Source organism: Typha angustifolia, chromosome 14 (assembly GCF_048772165.1).
Source record: "Typha angustifolia cultivar Huaian chromosome 14, ASM4877216v1, whole genome shotgun sequence".
Classification (NCBI taxonomy): Eukaryota; Viridiplantae; Streptophyta; class Magnoliopsida; order Poales; family Typhaceae; genus Typha; species Typha angustifolia.
In genome coordinates, this window is record NC_133252.1 from 10173274 (window position 1) to 10199833 (window position 26560).

Below are 26560 nucleotides of genomic sequence, written 5' to 3' on the forward strand. Positions count from 1 at the left end.
ATGAATGAAACAATATCTACAGTTGAGTTAGCATGGGTAAGCTGAAGGCAAACTTGCATGACGAGGAATGAGTCAGTTTTGAGTTGAACCGTCTCATCACTGCCGGTGCCATATATGATAGATGCTCCTGATTCATTTATTCGATCAGCTCTCTTTCTCTTCGTATCTTTCTATATATTATTTCGAGTATTTATTATTGTTGGAAAGGAGCTCTTTTTATTCCACCTAAGAGATTTATGATAATGAAAGTTAAGCAATGATGTCAGTTAAGAAAGATATGTAATAAACAACATTAAACCGCAAAGGAAAAAATCACGGGACATGAAATTGAATCTATCGACTGTCAAGAAAAATGGTATAAAAAAAATCACCACAACAAGTCTCTAAAGATCACAAAAATGCCATCCACAAAAAATCAGTAACTCTAGCTTCAAATTTCAAAGTTTGGAGACCACCTCCAATACTAATAGAGAAATCCAAACAAGAAAATCCTTATGCCTTAATCCCAATTAAGAAATCCTTTAGTTATAAACCTTTGTTGTATATAGAGAAAATCTATTTTTCTCTCGTCTTCTTTTTCTTCTATTTTCACTAAGTAAAAGTTCAATTCAAACACTTATTAGTCAAGTAAGTCGTCCAAACTAATTTAGTTAAAGTAAAATCTAACAATTATATATAGAATAGGATACGAAACATCTTATAATTAATAATTAAGACAACATATATAGAGCAGACAGCTTTGGTTTTGAAAAATTGACTCAGTGAAGTTGATATCACTATTTATTATATAAATGGATCTGGCAAAACAGATGAATGAACTCTGAACAAGTAATTACACAATAACAAAATTGCACGTACTGTATGCTCGATCGGCTGATAATAGAATGAAATAGACCAACTTATGCATATTCATGTCAGATAGGGTATATATGTTCGCCTATTTGTATTAATGTAGGGGAAGTAGCATGGTCGCAGTTGCAGTCCGAGGAATAACAGTAATGTACTAATGCTGATGCCGTCATCTCGTGATCATGGCCAATTGATTGCGCCGCAGAAACAGCACCATCGACGGGTCCGATGACTTGTTGGTGTCGCACCGCCGGCGGCTTGCAGAAGACTAACGGTGCCTCGTAATCGCCATAATCGTCAACAGGGATGGCAGCAGCGTCGCCTGCAGTTGGTGGCTGCAGGCTCTCAAGATAGGCACCGGAATCCAGTATGTGGGGGATTTGGTGTATTTCTTGCAGTGGCAACGGCTGGTTTGACATGCAGTCCAAGGATGCAGAAGAAGATGTTTCTTGATCATGAATTGGCTCGGCGGTGGGTGCCAACGATTCTTCTTGGGTCTCCAACATTAATGCAGCATCTTTGGAAGATCTTCCCGGTCGAGCACCCTGACCTTCTCTGCTCCTCTTCAGGGCTTTCTGGCTCACGTTAATCTTACACAAAACCCATCGAGATTGAGGTGTCTTGATCCTCTTCTTGATCCCCCTCTTCTCATCACTAATGCTGGGTGGTTCGCAAAGCTGGTACTCGCGCATCACGTACCCACTGCTGCAGTCGCATCCAGTGGAACGGAACGAGAAGAGACTCTTCTTCCAGTGTACGACCGCGCCGCTGTCGAGGAAGGCCATCTCCTCCTTGCCTGTAAATTCCTTCTTCCACGTTCCACTCTCCATCTTCCGACTAGTTCGCGACGACCTCAACAATTTCTGCTCCGAGAAGAAGTACGCCTCCTCACGACCGGCGAGGAGCTCCCACGGCGGCGTGGAGGAGACATTGGCATCGCAGATGACGCCTGAAGGAAGCGGGAGGCCCTTTACCCGTCGCCACAGGTAGTCGACGATCAATTCCTTGTCATACGGAAGAAAGTAGAAACCGAGCTCCTCCAGCTTCATCGATGCCTTCTTCTTGGTCCTCCCGTTCTTGGAAAGTGGAAGAAAGACGATCGAAGGGCCAGAATATTGATCATGCAAGTTTGGTAGGCGTTGCGGTCCTTTATATATACCAACCAAGGATTCGGGGAACTACCGAATCTATCTTTCCAGGTGGAAGATCATTAGTACGGAGATTTGGAAAATCTTTTAGACCGTAATAGACAAGTTTATTTCGGATTAGTAGAAATCCCATCTCATCTGATTAAAACTGTTAATGTTGTAAGTATTGAGATACGTCGGAACCGTTGGGATTACATCTAAATCTTTATTACAGACTCCACAGCTAACTTGAATTACGCTGATCTAATCTATCTCATTTACATAGACTTCACATGTAATTCAAGGTTGTTTTTTTTATGTATACCCTTTTAAAATCTCTTTCCATGCATATCCTCTCAAATTAATATTTACATTATCTCCTTTAAAATTTAAAACCCTTATAATTTTTGAATGGAGATCTTTTAAAACATTTTCTCAATATAAGGAACTCTTAAAATTTCATTACTTCTACTATAACATAAATCCTTATTTTTATTTTTACACATTCTTTTTAGTTAATTGTATTTATACTTTTCATATTTTAGTTGCCAATAATCTAAACTTATATTTATCTTCTTCTTTTTTTTTTTGGAAAGACATAAATTCATTTAAAAAATAAATAAAAAATTTCTATGAAAAACTGTGGCTTACATGAGTAAAATTTAAAAGGGTATGCATCTATTTCTCTCCCTAAAAAAGGGCATGGATAATCTAGAGGGGGAAAAAGGTATGCATCTTTTTCTCATATTCTTTTTTCACTTTATATCACATAAAAAAAATTATGACATCCTTATTTTAGAAGGTTAGTGAACATAAGAATAATTATTTCTAAATTAAAGGCCTAATTTTAAAAATAATAATTAAAGAATATCTATCCTGGAAAGGAAATGAGGATGTCGTCGTAATTGTTATTCCCACCTGAGAAGAGTCACGATAGATCAGGAACCACTGTACTAAAAGGGCAGCATCAACTGCTCTGTTGGTTAAGATACCTGAAAATAGTAAGCTTTTATCCAAAGAGGGGGAAAAAGAAAGAAACTGAGGCATCTGAAAATAGTACAAATTGCCAAAGAACTGCATCTTAATCAAAGCCTGACACGTCTTCAATCAATCAACCATCCATTACAAACTTAAGAGTATTAACAAGGAAACAAGCCATGGTGTATCTTATATATGCAAATAACCATTAGTCCAAGAAAAATAGGCTTGCAAACTATGGTTACAGTGAGCTACCAACCTAGACAAATCCTGACAGAACTACTAGCAAGAAAGCCGAGCCTTTAGCTCCAAATTCTTAGATCTCCTTCACAAGTTCATGCTTCTCAGCTACTGTTTCATGGTAGTCCACTGTTTGCAGCTACCAGCGAAATATTACAAACATGCTCAAGTACTTTGTGGTTCATTATTAAACAATGCCACTTTAAAAACCAAGGAATCCTTGTGGTTCCTTAATGTCTCAAGGACTGACTTGATTGTGGTGAATCGGTAACCAAAGCATAGTGTAATCATCTAAGCATAGCCGCCATCATGTGAATCAATTGCCTCCACTAGACGATCCGTTATTTTGGTAGACAGTGGAACTTTTGTGACCTTCAATTCCTTCTCGATATTATGGTCCCCCGAACCACCTAATCTATTCATAATGTCTGAACCAACAATATGTAAGGTTTTACTTTGTGAGTAGCTGTTGCATGCCATTGAACCACAAGAAGCAGCAGCAACCCTTCAATCATTTAAATCTATCTTTAACTTCTTTGCCAGTGTAATTTCCTCATCATTACAATCAACTGTACTAGCTGGCCGGGGCACATGCCGTGCCGGCCGGTGGTCATCATGGTCCATACCAGTGGCATGGCCAAGCTTTCTTGCACTATTAGATATGAAGGAAACAAGTAAGCTTAATTATTCAGGAAAAAGTCATTTTGGAAATACACATTGCTTAGGGATACCTTAGAAATGTGCAGTCAACTTTCACCACATTAGATAGACTAGCCCCATCATTTTGATTTCTCACACATGAAACATGTTTAGCAGAGTCTGCTTCATCACTGTATAATACAAATATGTTAACTCCAAAGTTATCGATGGACCGTACTACACCAGCAGATGGGATACTAAGAAGTAAGAACAACCTTTCCTCATCAGAATTGTCATTTTCTTCATCTTCTCCTTCATGGTCCCTTCTACCAATCCTTTCTTGAATGTCTACCATGGTTACTGTGCTACTTGCGTCACAGTTATCCATAGACTGGAACTATCAATGAATTGGAAAACAATAAGTCCAAGAAGAAGAAAAATGTTATAGCATATCCAACAAAACACAGCAAACTATAATTTATCTAGATATGTTTTAGCAAATTATGCACCATATTTGTATCTTTCTAACTTTCAACTTTTATGGGGAATCTGTTATTTAGATCCTACACAAAAGGAGATTCACCTTCTCATATTTGAGAATGCTACTCAAATGCTCAAACTTTAGTAGTTGTTTCCAAAAATTATCTGCAATATATTTGAGTAGCGATCTGAGATTGTTCTGCATTAGTACAACAGAGACAAGAGATTAGAACTCAAGGTTGATCTGAAATGCAGTTGAAGATTTTGACAGAATACAACATTACCTTCTGGATGTACTCAAGTAGATCAAGAACTCCTGAATGCAGCATATTATAGCGATTACCATTTTCAAGGAAAGCCTCAATGACTGGTTTCAAAAGATTTCCTTTTACAATCTGGTGAAGAAGAAGCTCATTCTAGAGAATTGAACCAGTTTACCTTTTATCAGTCTCCAGCAATAAATAGAGGTAAGACTTAGTAGATGCAAATGAAAGATAACTTATTAATACTCAAATGTGATTCATGAAATCTGTAACTACACGAATCTAACAGTCGAATGTGATTAAGAAAGAGAAAATTACGATTAACACCTTACATTTTGACTATATCACAAATAAAGTTATCTCTTTTCATTAAAATAGAGCCCTCTATTTGCTGAAAAGTACCAAGCCACACCCACCATTTGATGTTATTAATTTAATTGAACCATCGGGTTAATTTAGTTATAGAACCAAATTAAGCCTTTAAACACTAACATTGCATCCAAATATCAAGTCTTACAATATTAACCAATCCAAAATTATGGACTTATGGTTGTTTAATCTCAAAGGTCATATTACAGGAGTGAGATAACAGTTATTTAGAAAATATAAAAAATATCATTTGACGTGGACGAAATATTCTACCTTTTATTCCACACCATTAGATTCTTGTTAAATTAAACTTAACTCAAAGTGTTACTTGGTATATTTTAGCAAATAGGAGGACTTAGTTATGAACAATGAAAATAGAGGATTTTATTTATTATATAGTCAAAATGTGTGGTGTTATTTGTAATTTTCTCTAAAAATGTATAAGAGACCAGACTGGATTATGCTTCAGATAGCAGAGAGATTAATTCAAATATATTCCACAAGGAAAAACTAAGACGACTATACTACTATCTTGCTGTCCTGTAATTTTTTAAAGCCATTAATGGACAACCTGAAATAGCTTTAATTTCTTTCACTTTTTTGTTAATTCGTTGATAAAAGATACTCTCACGCGAATGTTTAATAAAAGATACATCCAAGAAAGACAACAAGATTTCTTTTCACTCTGAATGTTTAATATAGATGATTAGATTAATCAGTTAGCTCAGACTAATTATTTAAAAAATATATGCACTTTCAAATTATTATTAGAGAGTGCACCTACGAATAAAGAGACCAAGCACTTACATTATTGGAGATAATAGTGCGCATAAAACGAACTGCTGCCACAACCAGAAACTTTTCTCTTCTGTTAACTAGGTATAAGACTTTTTCTATGGCATTATTCAACAGAAAGTAGTTCCTGTAATAGAATTTGCAAGCATATTTAAGTAAGAAAAAAAAAATCATTGATAGAGGTAGTAGAAAGCCAAAGGGTGGGCAGGACATTACGATATTCTGTTGGGGTGATGAATCACACAGAAACACAGCAGCTCAGATATAGATAATAAAATTTCAGGCTTAGCTGTAGCACAAGATTGAGTTCTTCTACCAATGGCAAATGGTTTGGCCACTATAGTGGAATTGTTTTTTGGAGGACATGATGATGCTATAACATCTATTAATTGGTCTAGATACTTTTCATAGAAAATCTCTATAGTCGTGTACTTCTGCAACAAGAAAAAGAAAATTAAAGTAACTAATAAAGTGAATTTAACATGATAAAAGATAATAATTTGACAACATATTTGAAGGAGAGAAGATGAAAAATGAACCTTGCAAGGCTATATCAAGAATACAATTTTCAAATAGTTCAGAGCAGATAAAAATTTTAGCAGATACAAATAGATATTTCAATAGGCCTCATTGTCACCTGAGTTAGCAAGCCTGAATAGGGTGCGGTACAGATAAAAAAACTTAAGACAGTAACCCTCCTTGTGTGTTAGTTCTTGCAATAAATCAACAAACCATGATTTTAAGCTAGGTTCAAAATATCAGGATTGTGATTGGTTGTATGAAAAAATGATGCGTACGAGAGGTTCTGACCCGACGGAGCCCTATCAAGCAATACCACAGCAAGATATTGGTGGAAATAAAAAAGAAAACAAACCCTAGCCGTCTGGCTAGACTTGAGAGAGAAGAGATAAGAGAAGAAAATACTTTTATTGCTTGCCTTGACTCACATAAAAAAATCTATATATAGTCTCTCAATCAGACTAGTCACTTAAGGAGTTTTATTGCTTGCCCTAACTCACATAAAACAACCTATATACAGTCTCTCAATCATACCAGCCACTTGAAGAAAGGAAACAAGCTAAATCCTAATCAAACTTTGAAATAAATAAACTTAGTGTTTGTCGGGCGTTCGAATGGTATGGGAGGCGTCTGAATGCATCGTGAATTTCCTAGGCAAACCGGATTAGCGTTCGAATGCTAGGGAAGTCATTTGAATGCTTCTAGAAGGCCCTTTTCTCTTAGGAGATGGCGTTCGAATGTCAGACCAAGCGTTCAAACGAGGCCTATAAATAGCTTTCCGCATTGTTGCTGCCTCCTCCGCTTTTCCTCTAACAGTCCAGTGCTTCCGTTGATAAGTAGACTGGAATCAAGTGATAGACCTCTATTCCTATCACTCCCCTCCCCTTGATGACAAACCTTGTTCTCAAGGTTCAAATGTAGGACTCACAATTTTAGCTATTCAAAATCTTTCCACATAGCACCCTTTAATGGCAATTCTTCCTCACTATCGATAACACTACAAAACGTCCGAGCCATCTGACCCGGATCCCATAAGTTTCTCGTAGCTTTTGGCTGCTCGATTGTGTGGAGGAATCAATATCTTGACATAAGCCAAGAGGCAGATCTTGTGCCACTCCACCAGGTCGTATAAAACTGGCATGCATCGGGTTTATTTGCCCTATCCGAAAGACCATCCCTTCATCCTTTTGCAACCGGTACTTTTTCCCCTTGTGTTGAACTCCATTGTTAAACCTTCGTAGTTAAAGACAATCATTTCCAAACTTTGTAGCCGTTGCACCCCTAAGACGATATCAGAGCTTTGTAATCCTAAGGGATACATATCGACAAGGAAACAATAGTTTTGCAGGCTAATCTCTACGCCACGACAAATCACCTTGAATTCCAAAACTTATTCCTATTGGCCACCAATACAGAAAACGGGGTATCAGGCTCTGGCTTACTCTGAAGCTCCCGGATGATCAACTTGCTCATAAATTATAATTGTTCCCACTATTAATCAACATTGACACCGGCCTTCCTTCCAAAGATCCTATTATCCGCAGGGGCTGCGGTATCATACACCTGGATAAGGCATGCAAGGTAACCTCCGATGGTTCCACCACGTCTTTAAAGATGGCTACGGTAGTCTCCACATTCTTCATCTCATCAAAGTCTGAATTAGCTATGGGAACAAATAGTTGTCCTCCTCTGTATTGGTGCGTCTTTAAAAATGGCTATGGTAGTCTCCACATTCTTCATCTCATCAAAGTCTGAATTAGCTATGGGAACGAATAGTTGTCCTCCTCTGTATTGGTGTCTGTGGACGAACTTCTCGTCACAATTAAAGCACAAGCTTTCTTCCACTAGCTCTTGCATCAGCTCATACGTCAAATGCCAAAAATTATTACTCAGCAAAGCTGTAGGTTGTACAATGCCTATTGGCTGAGGCCCTGTTGATGTCAACCCTGAGGTTGTGCTTTCCATGAGTAGTGTCAAACTCAACCTTGCGATTGGCGTGGTTCTACCCCAATCAGCCCTGTATCCATCTGCCCCTCACGAGTTGATCCTCGTGCATCCGTGCTAAGTCCATGGCATGAGCTATCATTTGAGGCTTGAAAGGTTTGACTTCCAGTTATGTCTCCTCCTATAGTTTTTTAATAAAGTAACCCAACAACACAGACATCGACCATCCGTAGACTCTTGAAGCCAGTTTCTCGAAGTCGTTTTGATCGTCTATTGCAACTTCTTCAAGGCTTCATCAAAATTATCATATTTCGATGGTCCGAACCTCGATGTCAGTCCCCAAGTAAACACAGGCTATTCTACCAACTGGTTCACTTTCTTAAACAGTTAAACTATTGGAACAATGGCAAGGCCTCATCTTGCAAATGAAATGCAGCAAGCCTAATCCTCTCCCCTGATTGTGTCCCTTGGTAGGTGAAAAAACTGTTTTGCCTTGAATATCCACCGTATAGGATCTTCGCTCAAGAGTTCTGAAAAATTCAAATGGGTGATTTGGGGTCGAACTGCCCCAATCTGGCCTCCTTTCGAACCCCCTCGCCGAAGCAGTTATCAATCTCCCTTCCATCCTAGCCAATATCTTTGTGATACGAAATATCTAATCCTTCATCTCCTCCATGTTGGTATTTATTATTTGCACGGCCTCCCCATGAGACTATTTCATAGCTTGTTAATAAAGAGACAACTTCAACGCATTGAAACGATCCTCAACCGACATCGCTCATGTCTTCGACATCTGTCCAATGTCAACCGACCATATAAGCTCTGATACCAATTGATAGGTTTTAACCCAACAGAGCCCTATCAAGCAATACCATAGTAAGATAAAAATGAAAATAAAGAAGAAAACAAACCCTAGCCCCTGGCTAGACCTAAGAGAGAAGAGATAAGAAAAGAAAATACTTTTATTGCTTGCCTTTAATAACATAAGACAACCTATATATAATCTCTCAATCAAACTAGTCACTTAAGGAAAGAAAACAAGCTAAATCCTAATCAAACTCTGAAATAAATCAACTTAACGTTCGTCAGGCATTAGAACGGCCTGGGAGGCATTCAAATGAATCGTGAATTTTCCAAGCAAACCGGACTAGAATTCGAACGTTAGAAGGTCATTTGAATGATTCTAGAAGGCCTTCTCTTGAGAAATGTCATTCGAACGTCAGACTAGGCGTTTGAATGCTTGGCCCAAAAACAACTTCTTGCGTTGTTGCTGCCTCCTCCGGTTTTTCTCTAACTATCCAGTGTTGCTTCCGTTGATAAGTAGACTGGAATGGAGTGACTAGACCTCTATTCCTATCAACGTGTCAGCCATTTTCACCTCGAATACCAGATTACTTTTAATTATATAAAAATTATTTTAAAATACAAAAATCTTAAATTTTTTAGAAAATGAAAAAAAAATTGTTGGAATACACTCTTTATCTCTATCTTCCACACACTCTCTCTTGCAGTCCCAATCCCACTCCCTCAAACTCAATGTCTTCCTAATCTCTCTCATTGTCAATCAGAGGACCTCCCACTTAGTCTCTCCCTCTCTCTTACTCGCTCTTGCTCTCGTGCTCTCCCTTTCATTCTCTCTGTTGTTGCACAATAGAGAGGAAGAGAGAAGGGGTAGTGGAAGAGAAAGGAGGGAGTAGGTGTCGGAGCAGAGAGATAGATGGGAGTGGGTCGCTAGAGAAAGAGAAGAGAAATGAAAACCCCCCAAAAAATTGAAAAGAAAGAGAAAAGGGAAGGCATTGGAGTACGGTGTTTGAGGAGGAACTCACTAGACTTCTAGTTTGATGGATCAATGTTGAAGAACTTTGCCGAGCTCGCCGAGAGATAAGGTGCGTCTCATACTAGTTTCTCTCTCTCTCTTCCAGTTTTGGTTCATTTCGATCAGAATGACTGAAACTCGTCCGATTCAGATAGAATGTTGGTCGATCTAGTTGATACCCCACAGAAATCAGTCTATTATGGCTGATACCTCTATTCGGCCTATCCAGATCATGATTTTATTGCAAGAACTAACACACAAGGCTGTGTTTGGAAGTTGAATATCTGGGAATAATTATTCCTTAACAAGTCCTTTGACTTGTCAAATCTTGCGGATAAATAGAGAAAAGTAGGGATAGAAGTAGTTTCACATTTTTGGGAGAACTATTTATGCTAGGATGAAGCAATAAAAGTACCTTTTTGCTCCTTTAAGTATGAAGTTTGCTGATAGTCTACTCTCAGAAGTCAAAAAGTATGTTGTTTGGAACAAATCTAGGAATGAAGGGGAGAAAGCTACTTTATGCCCCTTCTAAACACTGCTTTAGAGTCCAGACTAGAGCTATCATGTTCATACATGAAAATAGAACCACCAAAAGAAACATAGTAAACACCAAAATTGATCTTACGACCACATAAGAATGTATGAAAATAGAAATATTTCACTACTGAATAAGAATAAATCATTTTAAAAAGGTGTTTCTTTTTACAAATTTTAAGCACCTGCGATTGAGAGATTATGTATGAGCTCATCAATATTTTCATAATTTCAAGGAATTCAATATGCACGTCCTGGCCAAAGTCTGCTATTATACCTTTTACCTGAAAAACACGTTAGTTACAATGCCCTTCTTGGGTATAACAGAAATTTAATTAAAAAGAAAAAGATACTCCTGCAATATATTGTATCCTCACCTCTTAGGCTACGTGAATTACACAAACACATAGTCTAAGAGGTGAGAATACGATAATGAACATATTGAGGTATTCTCAATGAATGTAACCGTATGCAAAAGGATATCAAGGAGAGAACTGCTTAAAACTTCACTAGATTACATGTGTGGCACCATATACACAGTATGTACATATATTTGATAAATTAATCTATTTATCATGATGCAATGTAAAATGTTTGTAATTCCTTTTGGGAAAAGAAAAGACTAGTGCATTTTTGCTGTTGTCTTGGCTTTACCAGAAACAGCATGTTGTTGATTGACACTCCTGCAATATATGCAAAACCTATATCACACCTAAATTGCATTGTCAATATTCACATATTATAAGCATGAATTACTAATCGATGATTTTCATTTCTCGTACATGATGCTTAAGAACAAATCCGGAAGTTAAACTCCCTAGCTAGTCTAAATGTTTAATCTATTAGAGAGCAGTGATTTTTATCTTTTATATTCTTAACATTCTCCTCACTATTGAGCCCGACAATTTTGAGAGACTGAAGAAGTGGACTGGGGTGGAGGTTTATTTATATTTGAGACCTTATCTTTTCACATATTTTAGTTCACACCTTGTATTCTTAATAATTTAAGAGTTAAAACATTTACCCCTCCGTGCTTATGCCTAAAATTATTTTACCCTCTTCTCAAATCAGTCCCTATACATACGACTAAAGTGAAATCATCAGTTTTTTTTGTCAAAGTTCATGAAATGCGTCTAAATGACCAAAATGCCCCATCATGTTTATTAGGCAAAATGGATGGGTTTTTGATATGATTTTTTTTTAACCCATATTTGTCTTATCTGTAAGAACAAAAAAAAAAAAAAGGCTCACGTGCACCGCACTTGTGATCCATTCTCCATCTCTCACCTGTGTTGCGACGAGGAGGAAGTGGCCTCGAAATCCTCGGCCGAATCCTAAATGAAATCATGATTTGCCCTATAAAATAAAACCTTAACCCTAAATTGGGGAAAAAGCCAAACACCCCATCCTCTTTCTCTTTTTCTCATCATCATCTTCTTCTTCTATTTCTTGTCAGAGTTGCGTCCTCGGATCAATGCGCCATAGCACTGCCGGAGCAATCAGAATCACAACGCGATTCGTCGATGAGTTTTTTCTCCCCCCACCCCACAAGGTTAAGTTGAAAATTTTAGGGTTAATGTAGTACCTTGGTTTTGGGCGTTTTGCGACCTGTCAGTAAGATTCATCGGTTGGTGACTTTAACTTAGCGTTGCCCTTGAGTCCTTGTGGCTCAGAAAGTAGTAGAGATGAGCGACGGTCGTGGAGCTATGCTTGTTGATGCTGGCCACCCACTGTGGACATCCCGTAGGAATCGCTGAGGTCGCGAGGGTGGCCTGGATGCCTTCGGCTTGGCCCTTGGGCAAAACCGTCACCGACGACCTCTCCTTCTTTCTCTCTTTCTTTCTCTCAACGGTCCCTTTGAGATGAGGAAGGTAAACTCGGGCAACCGAGTCTCATCTTCATATTTTTAAGTCAAGGATTTTTGGGTCAGGTTAGATTTCGAATCCAAGGGACCCGACCCAACCCATTTAATTTAGTGAGATTGGGCCTTTAGCCCAATCCATTTAGATAAATTTTTGGGTGGGTTGTAGGCCAACTATAGCCCAACCCATGAATAATAATGGGTTTGGGCCTTAAGCCCAAACTATTTAGTGGGTTTTGTGGGCTACGGGCCAGCCATAGCCTAGCCCAATCATTTGGGCTTAAACAAGCCCATTTAAATAATTTAATAGTTTTAAATTTTAGAAATCATGATATTAGTTAATTGAAATATGTTATTTATTTATTATTAAATGTGGTGATTTTTTTAATCATGGACTAGAGATTTCAGTTGTTTCACCTAGACACAGGTGAGTGGGTTCACTCATGTATTTATTTTATTATTTGTCTTATATTTTGTGCTCTTATCATATCATGTATAATTCGATGTGCAAATACAATATCATATTTCTGTGTGCAATATTATTCGTACATATAGCCATTTAAATGATCGTGAATATTAGTGGAAAACATGCTAGATAAATTGGTGTATCTCCTTGTGATAACCCAATGTCCACCTTAAATTTCAGGGAACAAAGCTATATTTGATCAGCATATGATTCGTTTAGGTGACTTTGGCACGATTAGAGAATAATTCAGGGAACAAACCTATTCCTGATCAATATATGATTCATTTGGGTGACTCTGGCGTAGTTACAGAAAAGTTCCAAGCTAGATTAGAAAATCTCCCTTAGGTGATTCTAATCTTTCTGTATGGTTAGTGAAAAAGACAGGATAAGTTTATCACATAGTGATCCCTCTTAGTGACCCTAATTGGATTAACTATAAGAAAAAGACTCGAGCGCGTCTCAAGGTGACTTCTAGTTGATATAGATCCTTAAGCACAGTCACAATTAAGATAATATGACATTATATTTAATATTGAGAGAAATTCAGTATATTGACACGAACCATGTTATGAGATATGATTTACTTTGTTATTACTTGTACTATTATTATTATTGTTATCATAAGCATGCTTAGTAAAATTTTCATTTTATATTATTGGACTTGTATTTATTTAAAGTAGTTATGTTCTGGATTCGGATTTATTTGATTTTTGAGTGAATTCCACTCACTGAGCTTTATTTGTTGGCTCATGGGTTCCCTCTTCTAATATTTTAGGTGCTGATCAATGTAGCGACTGAGCGAGATATACCGGGACCCATCTCCACTTAGGATTTTACTACTTTGTTGATCAATTGTATAGACATTTTATTCTAAACCATTTGTTATTTAGTTTGATCGGTGACACATTATCGATGAGATTAGTATTTTTTTTATTATTGGGTCATAATTACTGGAGTAAGTTGTTCATAATTTAAATTTTTATCATTTTGGGACTTAGGAAAATATCATTTAAGGCTTCGTGTACTTCAAGTGCATTGAGGTACATGGCCGGTCATGATTCCAATTTTGGGTCGTGACAATGTTGGTATCAGAGCCCAAAATTAACTCGCGTGTAAAATGCTACAAGTGTTAAGGTTATAAGCATGTCACTGCAACATGTGCAAGCCCATATAAAATCAACTTAATTGATGAACTCCTTCAGGAGAACCCCGAATAAGAATTTGATAGATATGTTCGCCATCTAGACGAGGAAGAATAGAATTTTGAAGATGAAGGGGAGGAAACCACCATAGGAAGCTTGAGATATATAGACTCTACCAAATTGCATGTTGTCAAATGTGCTTTCACTTAGCCTAAGGTCAGCGATGATTGCGGACATAACTCCATCTTCCACACATTCACAAATATTAGAGGTAGAAACTGTAAAGTGCCTGTGGATATTGGGAGCTGCATAAATGCGGTGTCGTCTTTTATTATTTCTAAAGTAAACCAAAAGTTGTTCCGTACCCTAATCCCTACAAGGTTTCATAGATCAATGTAACTACGCTAGAGATTAAAGAGCGGTGCTTGGTCCCAGTAGAGTTCACTACTTAAAAGGATAAGATCTAGTACGATGTTTTAACTTAAGTTTTAACCGATAAACACCCCCTCTCTCTCTCTCTCTCTCTCTCTCTCTCTCTCTCTCGATCTCTTTCTTCCCCTCCCTCGGGCTAGGGCACCCAACACGAGCTCAGGCGAAGGTGAGCGGCGACGACAATGGCGAAGGTGTTACCTTTTTCTCTCCTTTTCTTACGGCACGGCAGGCAAATGCCGCAGGACGTGTCGTGCTGTGCCGGCTGGCGGTCGCCATGGTCCGTGCTATTGTTGGGTCAAATTATCCTTAGAACGCCTTGGCTTTTCAATAAATATGTTCATATCTATGGCCATTCAAATATATGTATGTTTGACCACAAGGGTAAGAAGATCAGGATTCTTTCCTCGCAACCTAGAAATGACAGTGTCGAGAAGAAGCCTAACACCTCCAAGTTTGAAAGCATAGTCAACTTGATTAGTGCTAAGAGTGTTGAGCATGAAATAAGTAAAGGAACTTTAATTCTGATTCTTGTTGCTCAAGAAATTCTAAACGAACCTAACAAATCAATCCCTTTTGAGATCACACTTGTGAGTAAGGAATTCTATGATGTTTTCCCGGAAGATCTCCTGGATAAATTACCACCAATACGAGACATTCAACATGTTATCAATCTCCTCCCGAATGCTGGTGTATCCCTTCCCAACTTACCTTATTACTGACTCGATCCAACTAAACACACATAAATGACAAATTGATAAGCTATTGAGAAAATGCTTTTTGAGGGAAAACCTAAGCCCTTGCACGGTTCTCATATTGCTAACATTGAAGGATGAAACTTGATGTTTTCGGGTGAATGTAACAAGTTGTCCCCTCGAGTAGCTAAGTACGTCATTCTATAACATATGTCAAAAAAAAAAAAAAAAAAAAAAAAAAAAAAAAAAAAAAAACAGAGGAGGGTGCACGTGCTTTGCACGTGCAGCCCCTCCCCTCTCCCTCCCTCTCCAGCACGCAGCTGATTTGGGGGGGATTTCATCTAATCCGAATTGGATTAGATTTAATCCTCTCCTAATCTATAATTAGCCCTAATCCTCTCTCTCTGGAACCGTAAGCCCTCTTTTTTTTCTCTCTCTCTCTCTCCCTCTTTTCTTCCTCCTTCACCGACGGAGTCGTCACCGTGGAATCGGCCAGCCGGAGCGTCGTCGGAGCCAGCGGAGACCACCCAGTGACTCCTTCGTAAGCCTTCTCTCACCCCTCAAAGTTAATTAAAGAAAAATAGGGTTTAGTGAAAATACCTAAATTTGGGGATTTCGGCTTCGCCGGCAACTCTCGCCGGCCGGCAGCTTCGGGCTGCTGCTACTCGTGCTCGAGATCGCCAAGTCGTTACCCTCATGTCTTGGATATCTTCTGGAAGAGCCCTCGTGGCTTCGGTCGACGTCGGCCCCGGCGTCGGTCGTCGGTGGTGGGTCCTCCTCCACTCGTGAGGACGACAGAGGAAGGGTGAGAGGGAGAGGAGAGGTTGAAGCCTGTAGGGGGTCATCGGCGAGGGGTCGCCGGCGGTCATCCTCTCCCTCAGTCGTCTTCTCGCGTCGGTCGCGAAGGGGAAGAAAAGGGTTGGTTGGGCTCGGGTGAAACCCGAGCCAACCCCCTTTTCCCTTTTAAGTCGGGTTCGGTTCGGGTTTGGATTTCGGATCCACAAACCCGAACCGAACCACTTGAGTTGGTGGGCTACGGGTTAGCCCGTAGCCCAGTTCACTTAGTTTTGGGCTGGGCCTCGGCCCAACCCGATTAATCAAATTCTTTTTTTGGAATGGGCTGGGCCAGCAGTAGCCCAGCCCAATCCAATGGGTAATTTTAAACCCATTTTAGTTATTTTTGGTTTTTAAATTTTAAAAACATTGTTATTATTCAAATTAAAAATTTGAATATTATTTATTATTTAAGGTGGTGAATTCTAGTACGTGAGCTAGAGATTTGAGGTTTCGGTTGTCTTGCCTAGACTCAGGTGAGTGGGTTCACTCACGTGTTTATTTTATTGTATTTCGTATTTTTGCCAGACCATGTAAATCTTCTGCGTGCAAATTATTTATTTCACCCTCATGTGTAAAAATTAAATTGTTGCAATTTCTGTGTGCAAGTATATTTATTTCATCCGTACGTGTGAAAATTTAATTGCTTTATTTTCTGTGTGTATTTAATTATTATATTCAGTGCATCACCATACTTCGTGCTATTATTGAGAATTTTGAAAAGAAAATGAGACTAGTATTGATATGACTTAGAGAACAGTCCCGGTTTTTCCGTGGTGACTCAAGTCTATTTAGAAGTCCAGGGGAAAGTTCTAAATTAGATCACTGCGGTGACTTTCTTAGGTGACTCTGGCGGGGTTAGGAAACAGTCCTAGGAAAAATGAGAAAATTTCCTAGGTGACTCTAACTTCTCTCAACGGTTAGAGGAAAAGATAGAGTGTGTTGATCACAGGGTGATACCCTCTGATGACCCTAACCGGATCAGCTATGAAGAAAAGTCCCGAGCATCATCTCGAGGTGACTTCTAGTTGATGTGGATCCACAGGGTTTAGACCCATTGAGACATATGACATTTTAAATATCAAAAGGATGTTGATATGTGGAAAACATGCAAGGTTACAAATTGTGACATTTCTCTATTGTTATCTTGTTATTATTTAGAGAGCATGCCTATTGCATATTATGATATTGTTACTTTTTGTTTAATTTACTCAGCATTAATATGCAGTAAAAATTTATTTGGTATTCCACTCACTGAGCTATAGTTGTTGGCTCACGAGTTCTATTGTTTTTTTTGTATTTGTTTATTTATTTCAGGTAATAGTCAGCGGGGCGCCTGAGCGTGATGTACCCGGATTCCACCTCCACTTAGGATCCACCCATTTACCTTTCCGCTCTTTTAGATTTTGTGCTTTAGATATAGAAGTTTTATTTTAGTTTATTTTAGTTTAGAGACTTAAAAACATTAACATTGTTTATTTTTTTTATTGCATTTAGTAATAAAGTATTTTTTTTTAATAAGCAAATTCTCATTTTATTTATTTATCTTATCATCGTATACGTAGAGAGTATTGTTAAGGCTTCGTGCATCTCAAGCATATTGAGATGCATGGCCGGTCATGATTCCTAATTTGGGTCGTGACAACATAGTCCTAAGTATAAAGGTTATCATTATTATGACAATCTACTTGTCGTCATAGGATATCAGACCATGTCACTTTTCTGGAAGAGATACCATTTTTTACCACCGATGCTTTGGCTCCTTCGGACTTAGCCTTTCTGGATTTTCGTACACCTATCCTATTTTCCGTGCCCTCATATGTCCCTGCTTAGCCCCACCATTTGCCCTCCCACTTACCTGAAACTCCTCGACCCATGAATACCTCTAGACTATCAGTTCCCTCTGCCCCTTTGGACACTCTATATTTTATTCATTTATTTAGATATATAGTGACTTTGTAGAAATTGGGCTAAGACCCTCTCTATCATACTAAGCAAAAACAATTTTTCACCAAAATCCTCTCTGCTCTTCCTCTTTTCTCTCCAAATCCATTCTGGGTTTGGACCTTCTATTGTTTCACTAATAAACAATGAAGGAGAAGATAGCGTAGAGAAAAAGAGTGGGAGGATGAGAAGAAATAGTTGAGAGGAATATTTAAACTAAGATTGCTATCCCTTATCCCTCTTCTAGATATGAGATTTGTGGCCGAAGAAGAAAAAAGTAAACTCATGCCCTAGAAGAGGAGGAAGAAAAAGAAGATGAGGGTATATTGGGTATTTTGGTAGACAACAGGTTGAGCTTGATGAGATATTCCTTTTGTGATGCCATCTTCATAGGTGGTGTTAGTGTTAACCATGGTTCACCGTATCGGCTGATCTCGATACAGATTTGCCGATCTAGATCGGGATTGGTCGAAACCAATCCCGATCCGAACTCTTTCACTCTTTCTTTTCGCTTTCTTACTTTTCTTTCTTTCTTTTACTCTTTCTTTTTTTCTCTTCTTATATATAATGATTATTTCTCTAACGGAGAGAGACGAACTCCGGCGAACTCCAGTGAACTCTAGTATTAATTTTTTTTATTTCTCTCTCTCCTTTTTTCTTCTATTTTCTTCTTCTTCTTCTTCTTCTTCTTCACTACAGCATGTTTTTTTTTATAAAATTTTCTTCCACTCACACTCTTTCTAATCTCTTCTTTTCAATTTTTATTGCACCATAATTTTTCCTTTTTTCTTTTTTTTATTTTTGGTAAACTTTTTTCTAAATTTTTAAAAGTTTTCCTGCATATTTAAATAATATTTAGAATTTTATGTAATTAAAAAGTCCGATCCAATCAACTGATAAGGCCGATCCGACCGATACGTATCGTTTTTTGGAAGACTGATCCCGATCCCGATCCTGATTTTTCGAACCTCGGTGTTAACTAACCCAACGTGTGTTATGCAAATATTTTGTATAATATAAGTGAGATTTATAAATATTGTAAAGACAAGATGTAATACGTAAAAAAGTAAATTCATGAGTCACGTTCTGCATACTTATAGTTACAACAAACATAGTATAAATGCATGCATAATGTGAAGGCAGCATGAATGCAATAGAAAAATAGAAAATCAGTGACTAGGAAACTCAAAAAGAAGTAGATAAACATATATCCAATACAAGACAGTCTAATAGTCAGCTTTCTTACCAAAATTTCAAGAAGAGAATTCCCTTTTTGTTCAAAAACATACAACTTGAGAAGGTTAGGATCTTCATCAAGAAAGAGGAAAAGAATATTTAACCTGATTTTACAAAAATACTCCAAATTAAATAACTGAACAACAATGTGAATAGCTGGAGAGATGAATTGATTAAAATTTCCACAATTTTATCTAATTTAACAAGTGATAACCTTACCCAGCTGACAGAAGCTTCTTATCCTGACTCTGCAGCACATCAGTAATTATGTCAAACAAGCCTCCTCCCATAAGATTCCTGTATGCAACATATATTACCAAACTTGAAAATTGGGACAAAAACATTGAGAAAAGAATATAGCAAATTGCCATAAAGTGTTACTTTTTCTTGACACAAGGTATGGAACGTAGAAAAAAACACCAACAGTCCTCTCTTTAACTGATCTCACTCCACCATGTAAAAGAAAATGAAGTTCTAGAGCAACTGTGCATAAAATATAGGAAGGTTTAATGGCTACATCAATGAAAAGCAAGGTTTGGAAAATCGGGATCGGAATCGGTCTTCCGAAAAAACGATACTTATTGGTCGGATCGGCCGTATTGGTTGCTTGGATCGAATCAGATTTTTTAATTACATAAAATTCTAAATATTATTTAAAAATGCAGGAAAACTTTTAAAAATTTAGAAAAAAGTTTACCAAAAATAAGAAAAGAAAAAAGAAAAAACTATGGTGCAATAAAAATTGAAAAGAAACAAAGATTAGATAGAGCGTGAGTGGAAGAAAATTAAAAAGGGAGAGAGTGGAAAAAATGGAAAAACTAAGAGAAATTAAAAAAAAATTAATTAAAAAATTATATACTAGAGTTCGCCGAAGTTCACCAGAGCTAAATCTCTCTGTTAGAAAACCAATCATTATATGTAAGAAGAGAAAAAAAGAAAGAAAGAGTAAAAGAAAGAAAAAAAGTAAAAGAGAGTGAAAAGAAAGAGTGAAAGAGTTCGGATCATGGTTCACCAGATCGGCCAATCCGTATCGAGATCAGCCAATATGGTGAACCAAGATGAAAAGTAACCCTTAACATGCTTTCTACACTCCAAGACAATGAAGTGGGTACTTAAAAAATGGTAACAAATAGAAGATAAGATCGTGTAGATCTATAGTTGTAGTATTTATTTTAATCATATATCTAGTTGAATTGGACATAAAAGGAAAATGATTTTCCCATATTTATATCTCAAAAAAACTAAAACTAAAATGATAGAAGAAATTTGAAAAATTGGTGAAAATTTGAAATGAAGGCTATATTGTTGATCTCTTTTTCTTTTCTTTTTCCTAATGAAAGTAGTGTTGATCTAAACCCCAAGTTTTCTCATCTACTAATTCATGAATTAATTTGAAAGCCCAATTTCAACCCAGATGCTTTCAAGATGCTCCTAATATAACTAAAAGTCAGGTTTCAACAGAATCATTTTTTTTTTTGATTGAAATACCAGAGGTTAATGAAAATTTGAGATTTTGAGATTGTTACTTTCTTCGTTGGTGGATTCCATGGGTTTGTTACTTTGTTCTTCGGCAATACCTTAATTCTATATCAATTTTAGTATCAAAGCCGAAGATCCTACCACTCTTTTAATCATTGGAATTGCCGAGCCAGACGAAGAGATTGTCATCATCGAACAACAAGAAGACTGCAGTGAATCACAAAGCAAGATTCAACGGCCATCTTCTCCGGTTCCTCTATTGTCAAAGTCGTGTAGTCTTGCATAATCCAATAGATGCCAACCGCCAAGCCTTCATCGTCACAATCGCCATAGGTAGGTGAACAAAAAAAAACAGAGCATCTATTTGGAAAAAATTGAATTTTTGATCTTTCCCTGATCCTCTCATCAAATCATAACTTAGCAAATTTCAATTTAGCATTTTCCCCCCAAATACCACTAAAACCCACGGGCCCACCATCAAATTGCAGCAGCAAGCTCAACAACTTGGAAAGCACCCCCAACCCCCACGTGACCAACTTCACCTATTAGCTCCTCTTATATTCAACCTCCAGCCTGAGACCCCCCCCCCCACACACACAAAAGAAAAGAAAAAAAGAAACACTAAAGCCTAGCCACCACCTTGATCTCCTCTTTTGCTCCCTCCTTCTTGTCCTCCTACCTCCACACTCTTTCTTTTCCACCTTCAGTTAAAAAATAAATTAAAAGAAAAAACCCACACTATTAAACTTCACCGATCTCCCCTACTCACCACCTTCATCTTCGGCCTCCATGGACAACCCGTCACCCTCCTTGTGGTGAGTGTACTCTCTCCCTCAAGCTTCAACAAAGAATATCTATCACTGTCATTGCTGCCTCATTTGTCACCCTTGCTGCCGACTTCACCAACACTATTGCTGCAGCACCCATTGCCAATTCTGCTGAATGTTGTTGCTACTGTATTCGTCACCGTTGCTGGACATGATTTGTTACTTTTGACATCTCATTGCATATTTTGCATTAGTAGATTGCATCTTACATTGTGAAGTCACATTTGCATGAACCTACGTAAATAGTATGTAATCTCTAGCATTCAGTCCGAGTCTATTATGGAACCTTCTGCCATGGATGACATTTGTAAGATTATCTAAGAGTATTTTGAGAGATAGCCTTACCACTAAACAAGACAGCTTCATCGCTCAACTCAAGGTTCTCGAAGCTGGTTTTGAGCAAAAATTGAATGGAAGTTATAGAGAAGCTTCCAACATGGGAGTTGTTTGTGTTGCTCAAAATGCCAAGGCCCCTCGACAACAGCCTAACCACCATCACTAAGAGAATTCCAGAAAAGTTCCCACAACATAATAATAATCGAGAGGAAATGCTAGATCAAGATATGAACCGAGGGTTTTGGAATCACATTGCATATAGAGACCTTTGGAACCCTGAAGATCACATGATAAAAAATATCAAGGTTGATACCCCCACTTTTGATAGTTGATTAGATGCGACAATATTCACTGATTAAATTTGAGAAATAGACCACCTTTTTCAGTGGTATAACTTGTCGGAGGATAGGAGAGTAAAGTTTGTTTAGATGAAACTAGTAGGTCATGCCAAACTCATTTGGTGAAGCACTGGGCAAATTTCACGCATGAGGAATCAACATCCAAAAAACAGATTGGGTAGAAATGAAAGAAACATTTAGAAAAATATATCTTCTTCATTCCTATCATAGTGACCCCAGACGAGATAAATTAGTTTTCCGCAAGGATAACTTTGTCAGATCAAGCCTATACTTTTGCACTGAATTATGAGCCGGTCAGAAAACAACAACTAGCTAGACAACTTGCTAGTCAAACTCCTTTCACCTTTGCTTCACCTAGAGCCAGGCCTCAAATTGCATTGACACCTCATAAATACAATCAAAGAATGTCCCCCACCAACCAAGACAAAGGCAAAGGACCACTAGATGATCAATAGTGGTAGTTCCATCAATAGGTACGGTCCTCTTACCCTCTCTCTTTCACTCTCTTCCTCTCCCCCTCTCTCAGTCCTCTTTCCCTCTTTCTCTCTTTCTCTCACTCCCTCCCTCACAGTCTCTCTCTCAGTCGGACAGATCGAATATCATTTCTTTTTAAATCTGTTTTAATCAGTTATGCTAGGCAATTAGACAAAATGACAAACAAAAAATTGACTGAATTAATTATCTGTTGAAGAATAAATGCTTGTAAAGTTGTAAATCAGCAATTATCTGTTAATCACTTAATCCGTTGAAATGTTTTAATTTGTGAAATGTTAATCACTTAGTAGTTAGTCTATTAATTTGTTTGTCAGTAATTACATATAAGTATATAATGTATATTATATATGTTTATTTAATTATATTAAAAATGTTAAACTGCCTAGTCACCGCCTTGTTGCCTGCCTTCTGTGTAGGCGCTAGACAGTGGGGTGACCATTGACTACCCATGACCGCCTTTTAAAACATTGTAGATCACTGCGTTAACTTTCCTAGGTGACTCTGGCAGGGTTAGAAAATAATCTCATATTAGATGAAAAGACTTTCTGAGATAACTCTAATTTATCTCAACGGTTAGATTAGCTATGAGGAAAAGATCCGAGCAACATCTCAAAATGACTTCTAATTGATATGGATCTACAGGGTATTAACCCAATTAAGACATATAATTATAAATTATGATTTACACTATGATTACCTGTGTTGTTATTATTGTTATTGTTAAAAACATGCCTAGTGAAATTGTCATTATATCAATGGACTTGGATTTATTTAAAGTTATAGATTTTGAATTTATTTCGTTTTTGAGTGGAACTCATTGAGCTATTATTGTTGGTTCATGGAATCTCTCTTTTAACATTTCAGGTACCGATCAACATGGGGACTGAATGAGATACATCGGGACTCCACCTCTACTTAGGATCTACCCGTTCTTCTCTTTCAGTTCTATTAGTTATTATGTTTTAAACTATTTGTTAATAGTGATATTGGTTATCTTCATTATTATTGGATTACGTTTATTGTAGTCAGATATTCATATTAATTCTTGTCATTGTGGACTTAGAAAATTTATTAAAATTCGTATATCTCTAAGTATATTGAGATACATGGCTAGTTATATTTCCAATTTCGGGTCTTGACAAGAGACGCTGTCGTTGTAGCCCTCTACGTCATTGTAGAATGTAGACCATTGCCTTACATGTAGATGGAGTAAGGGAATGGGAGGAGGGTGACTAGATGAGAAGAGTGGACCAAAGAGGAGGGTTTGCTTGGAGGAAGAAGAGTGGATAATGGACAACAGAGGATGTGTGATTCATTCACTGTTTCATTCTACAGAAAATTCTCTTGATAATCATGTTATTTATTAATTTTAAGACATTTAGAGAAAGAAAACCTCATGCTAGATCATGTCAACCAGTACCAATGAGACTGGTACACGCCAACGACATCCTACTGTTAAACCTAGAATAAAACAGAAAAAATAATTTTTTGCACATGCAACCTCTATGTACTGGATTCCAATATTTTGGTATGATTTGATAGGGGTGAGAATAAGGAAAAGATTCAGTATAAAAAAAATAATCATTACATTCTCCATAAATATACATAAATACACGTGCGCGCCAAGTTGTACTTTATATCTATATCTTCCTATATAACAAATTGAATATCAATAAAAGCTATTAGTCATTACTTGAGAGAAAAGAAACATCACATATTTAAAGTGATACTTGTTTTATAGCATTTAGCAGCATCTCCTATTTAATCTCCTTTGATAAGGTAAAACCAAAGGATATTTATATGACACAACAATTGTTGGAGTATAGACAACATAAACCATATACCAAAAGGAAGGAGAAGGCAGTAATAGCACCATATCTTGGGAAAAAATGAAGGGGAAGGAGGGGCCTGGATAGGAAAATGGAAGGATAAAGGTAACAAAAAGTCAAAAACAATCATATTAGGCCATTAGCAACTGGCAAAACAAACCTCTTTCCTCCATATCTTAGAATTTAGTATTTTACATGCTAATCACTCAACATGAAGTTTGAAAAACAAGTTTCCTAAATTTGTTTTCACTAAATTAATCTGAAGTACACCTTTTCAGAATAGAAATTAAAACAGAATACTATGTCTTTTGCCATTGCTGAAACTTCACTATCATGTTTTACGATTATTCGACAACAATGGAAACAATTTTTTCTTCTAATGATGTTCTTATTGGACTGTAAGGATGGGATAAACAAGTTATAAGGATAGTGAAATGAAGCTTCCAACAAATTATATATTAATGAAAAAAAAGCATACAACGTAAAAAAGACGAAGAAATACCGAAATAGCTGCAATGTTTGTGCTGCACTCAAACTTTTCGCTAGAGAACAGAATTCATGCAGGAACAATACCTGCTCCAGAATAAAGATATATGAGAACCTTTGTGTATCTATCACATGGAACAGAAGATAAAAGGTGAAAATATGCATATTTGATCTTTAATATAACTAATGGATGAGACAAGTACTGATTGGCAGTTTTTAATGTGATTGAGAATCGAGATCAATGTCCATCAGAAAGAAAGAAATAGCAACCTCGGGATGAAATAGATCATCATGATGTTGAAAATGATACATTCATCCCCGTACAACCCAACGGGCGGTCATAATAAGGTAAGACAACAGGAATAATAGAAAGCAGCGAACAGAGTACCTGTCACTATAACAGTACTTTAAAGAATGCAACCAGTCTTTACAAATCACTATAACAGCTCATAAAGTTTGTATTTCTACCTGTCATTTCCGCGCTTCACTCATTCGTGATAATTATGGGTTTGTGAAGCACGGATACAGATATAGAGTACAGGATACGATAAATTTTTTAAAGTAAAATACAAATATAGCATGGATATACGCCAATAAATAAATAATATATTTTTAATTTGTTGTCAATCAATATAACATATGGTAAAAAATGATTATTCCAAAAATGATTACTCCAAAAATGATAAGATAAAATGAAAGAAAGCAACGGATTTAATATCTACATGTCTATAACTTTAGAATAATATTGTAACAGAGACTGATATGAAACTCAAAATGTCAGTGAAACATTGAAATACAATGAAACTATTAATCTACAATTAATTAGGATATTCAAATGTCTTTCAAATTAAATGTTTAATTCATTATCAAATAAAAAAAAGACTTGAAGTATCATGAAGGAAATCGCATATACATATAAAGTATATGTTTTATATCATCTTTTAGTACAAAAAGAAAAAAGAAAAAGAACTGAATGACCAAGAAATGTATCAGAGCCATATCAGAGTCGTATCCCACCGTATCGGAATCGTATCCTGCCATATCGAAGTTGTATCCCGCCATATCGAAATATTAAAATTATTATTTTTAATTCGGATACTCCTCCAGCCATATTCGATAAGTATCGAGCCGTATCCGATACGTATTGAGTTGTATTGATGCCGTATCGGTATCCAATACATATCGGATACCGGTACGGAAAGGCAAACAAATTATCCATACTTGATAGATTACGAGTGAAAATTAATTCAAGCATTTTCAATTTTAGGCCAAGCCAACCTCTACTAGTAAAGCAGTGCAAGCCTAATTGAAACTATGAAGGAAAACACTTTATCCAAGGATTTCTATATCAATAAGCACAATACTATAAAGGGAGAAAATGGTACGTATTACATATAAAAAACACTGGAAACTTGGATACATGTTAGATACTCTTAACAATCATAGTCTCAAGTTTCTCTCAAAAAATTATCATAGTCTCAAAATACTAGAACAGCTAGATGTTCATCTTATACCATGGAATCCAGGCAACAATATCATGACGCTCACACTGCTTATGAGTGTGATAACTAGAAAAAAAATATTAGGGG

The 26560-nt window shown here is 37.1% G+C and overlaps 2 protein-coding genes across 6 annotated transcripts in view; both read right to left on the reverse strand.

Annotated features, from left to right (window-relative positions):
• Positions 1-914: 914 nt before the first annotated feature.
• LOC140775710 (uncharacterized) lies at positions 915-1898 on the reverse strand. The gene has a single exon (XM_073119118.1). It carries the CDS (start codon positions 1896-1898, stop codon positions 915-917), a length of 984 nt encoding a protein of 327 aa, XP_072975219.1.
• Positions 1899-3074: 1176 nt separating this feature from the next.
• LOC140775400 (uncharacterized) overlaps positions 3075-26560 on the reverse strand; it is a 54633-nt gene continuing 31147 nt past the window's right edge. For 3 of the 5 annotated variants that reach the window (XM_073118673.1, XM_073118671.1, XM_073118669.1), the window contains 11 exons: positions 24988-25058; positions 19380-19457; positions 19171-19264; positions 10739-10837; positions 5957-6174; positions 5753-5867; positions 4598-4729; positions 4417-4512; positions 4109-4230; positions 3926-4024; positions 3075-3846 (listed from right to left, as the gene is read on the reverse strand). In XM_073118673.1, the coding sequence (XP_072974774.1) occupies positions 3702-3846; positions 3926-4024; positions 4109-4230; positions 4417-4512; positions 4598-4729; positions 5753-5867; positions 5957-6174; positions 10739-10837; positions 19171-19264; positions 19380-19457; positions 24988-25058 (1269 nt within the window). In that variant the 3' untranslated portion in view covers positions 3075-3701. The remainder of the gene's footprint in view (positions 3847-3925; positions 4025-4108; positions 4231-4416; positions 4513-4597; positions 4730-5752; positions 5868-5956; positions 6175-10738; positions 10838-19170; positions 19265-19379; positions 19458-24987; positions 25059-26560) is intronic. The other 2 variants (XM_073118672.1, XM_073118674.1) reach the window with 2 other exon arrangements.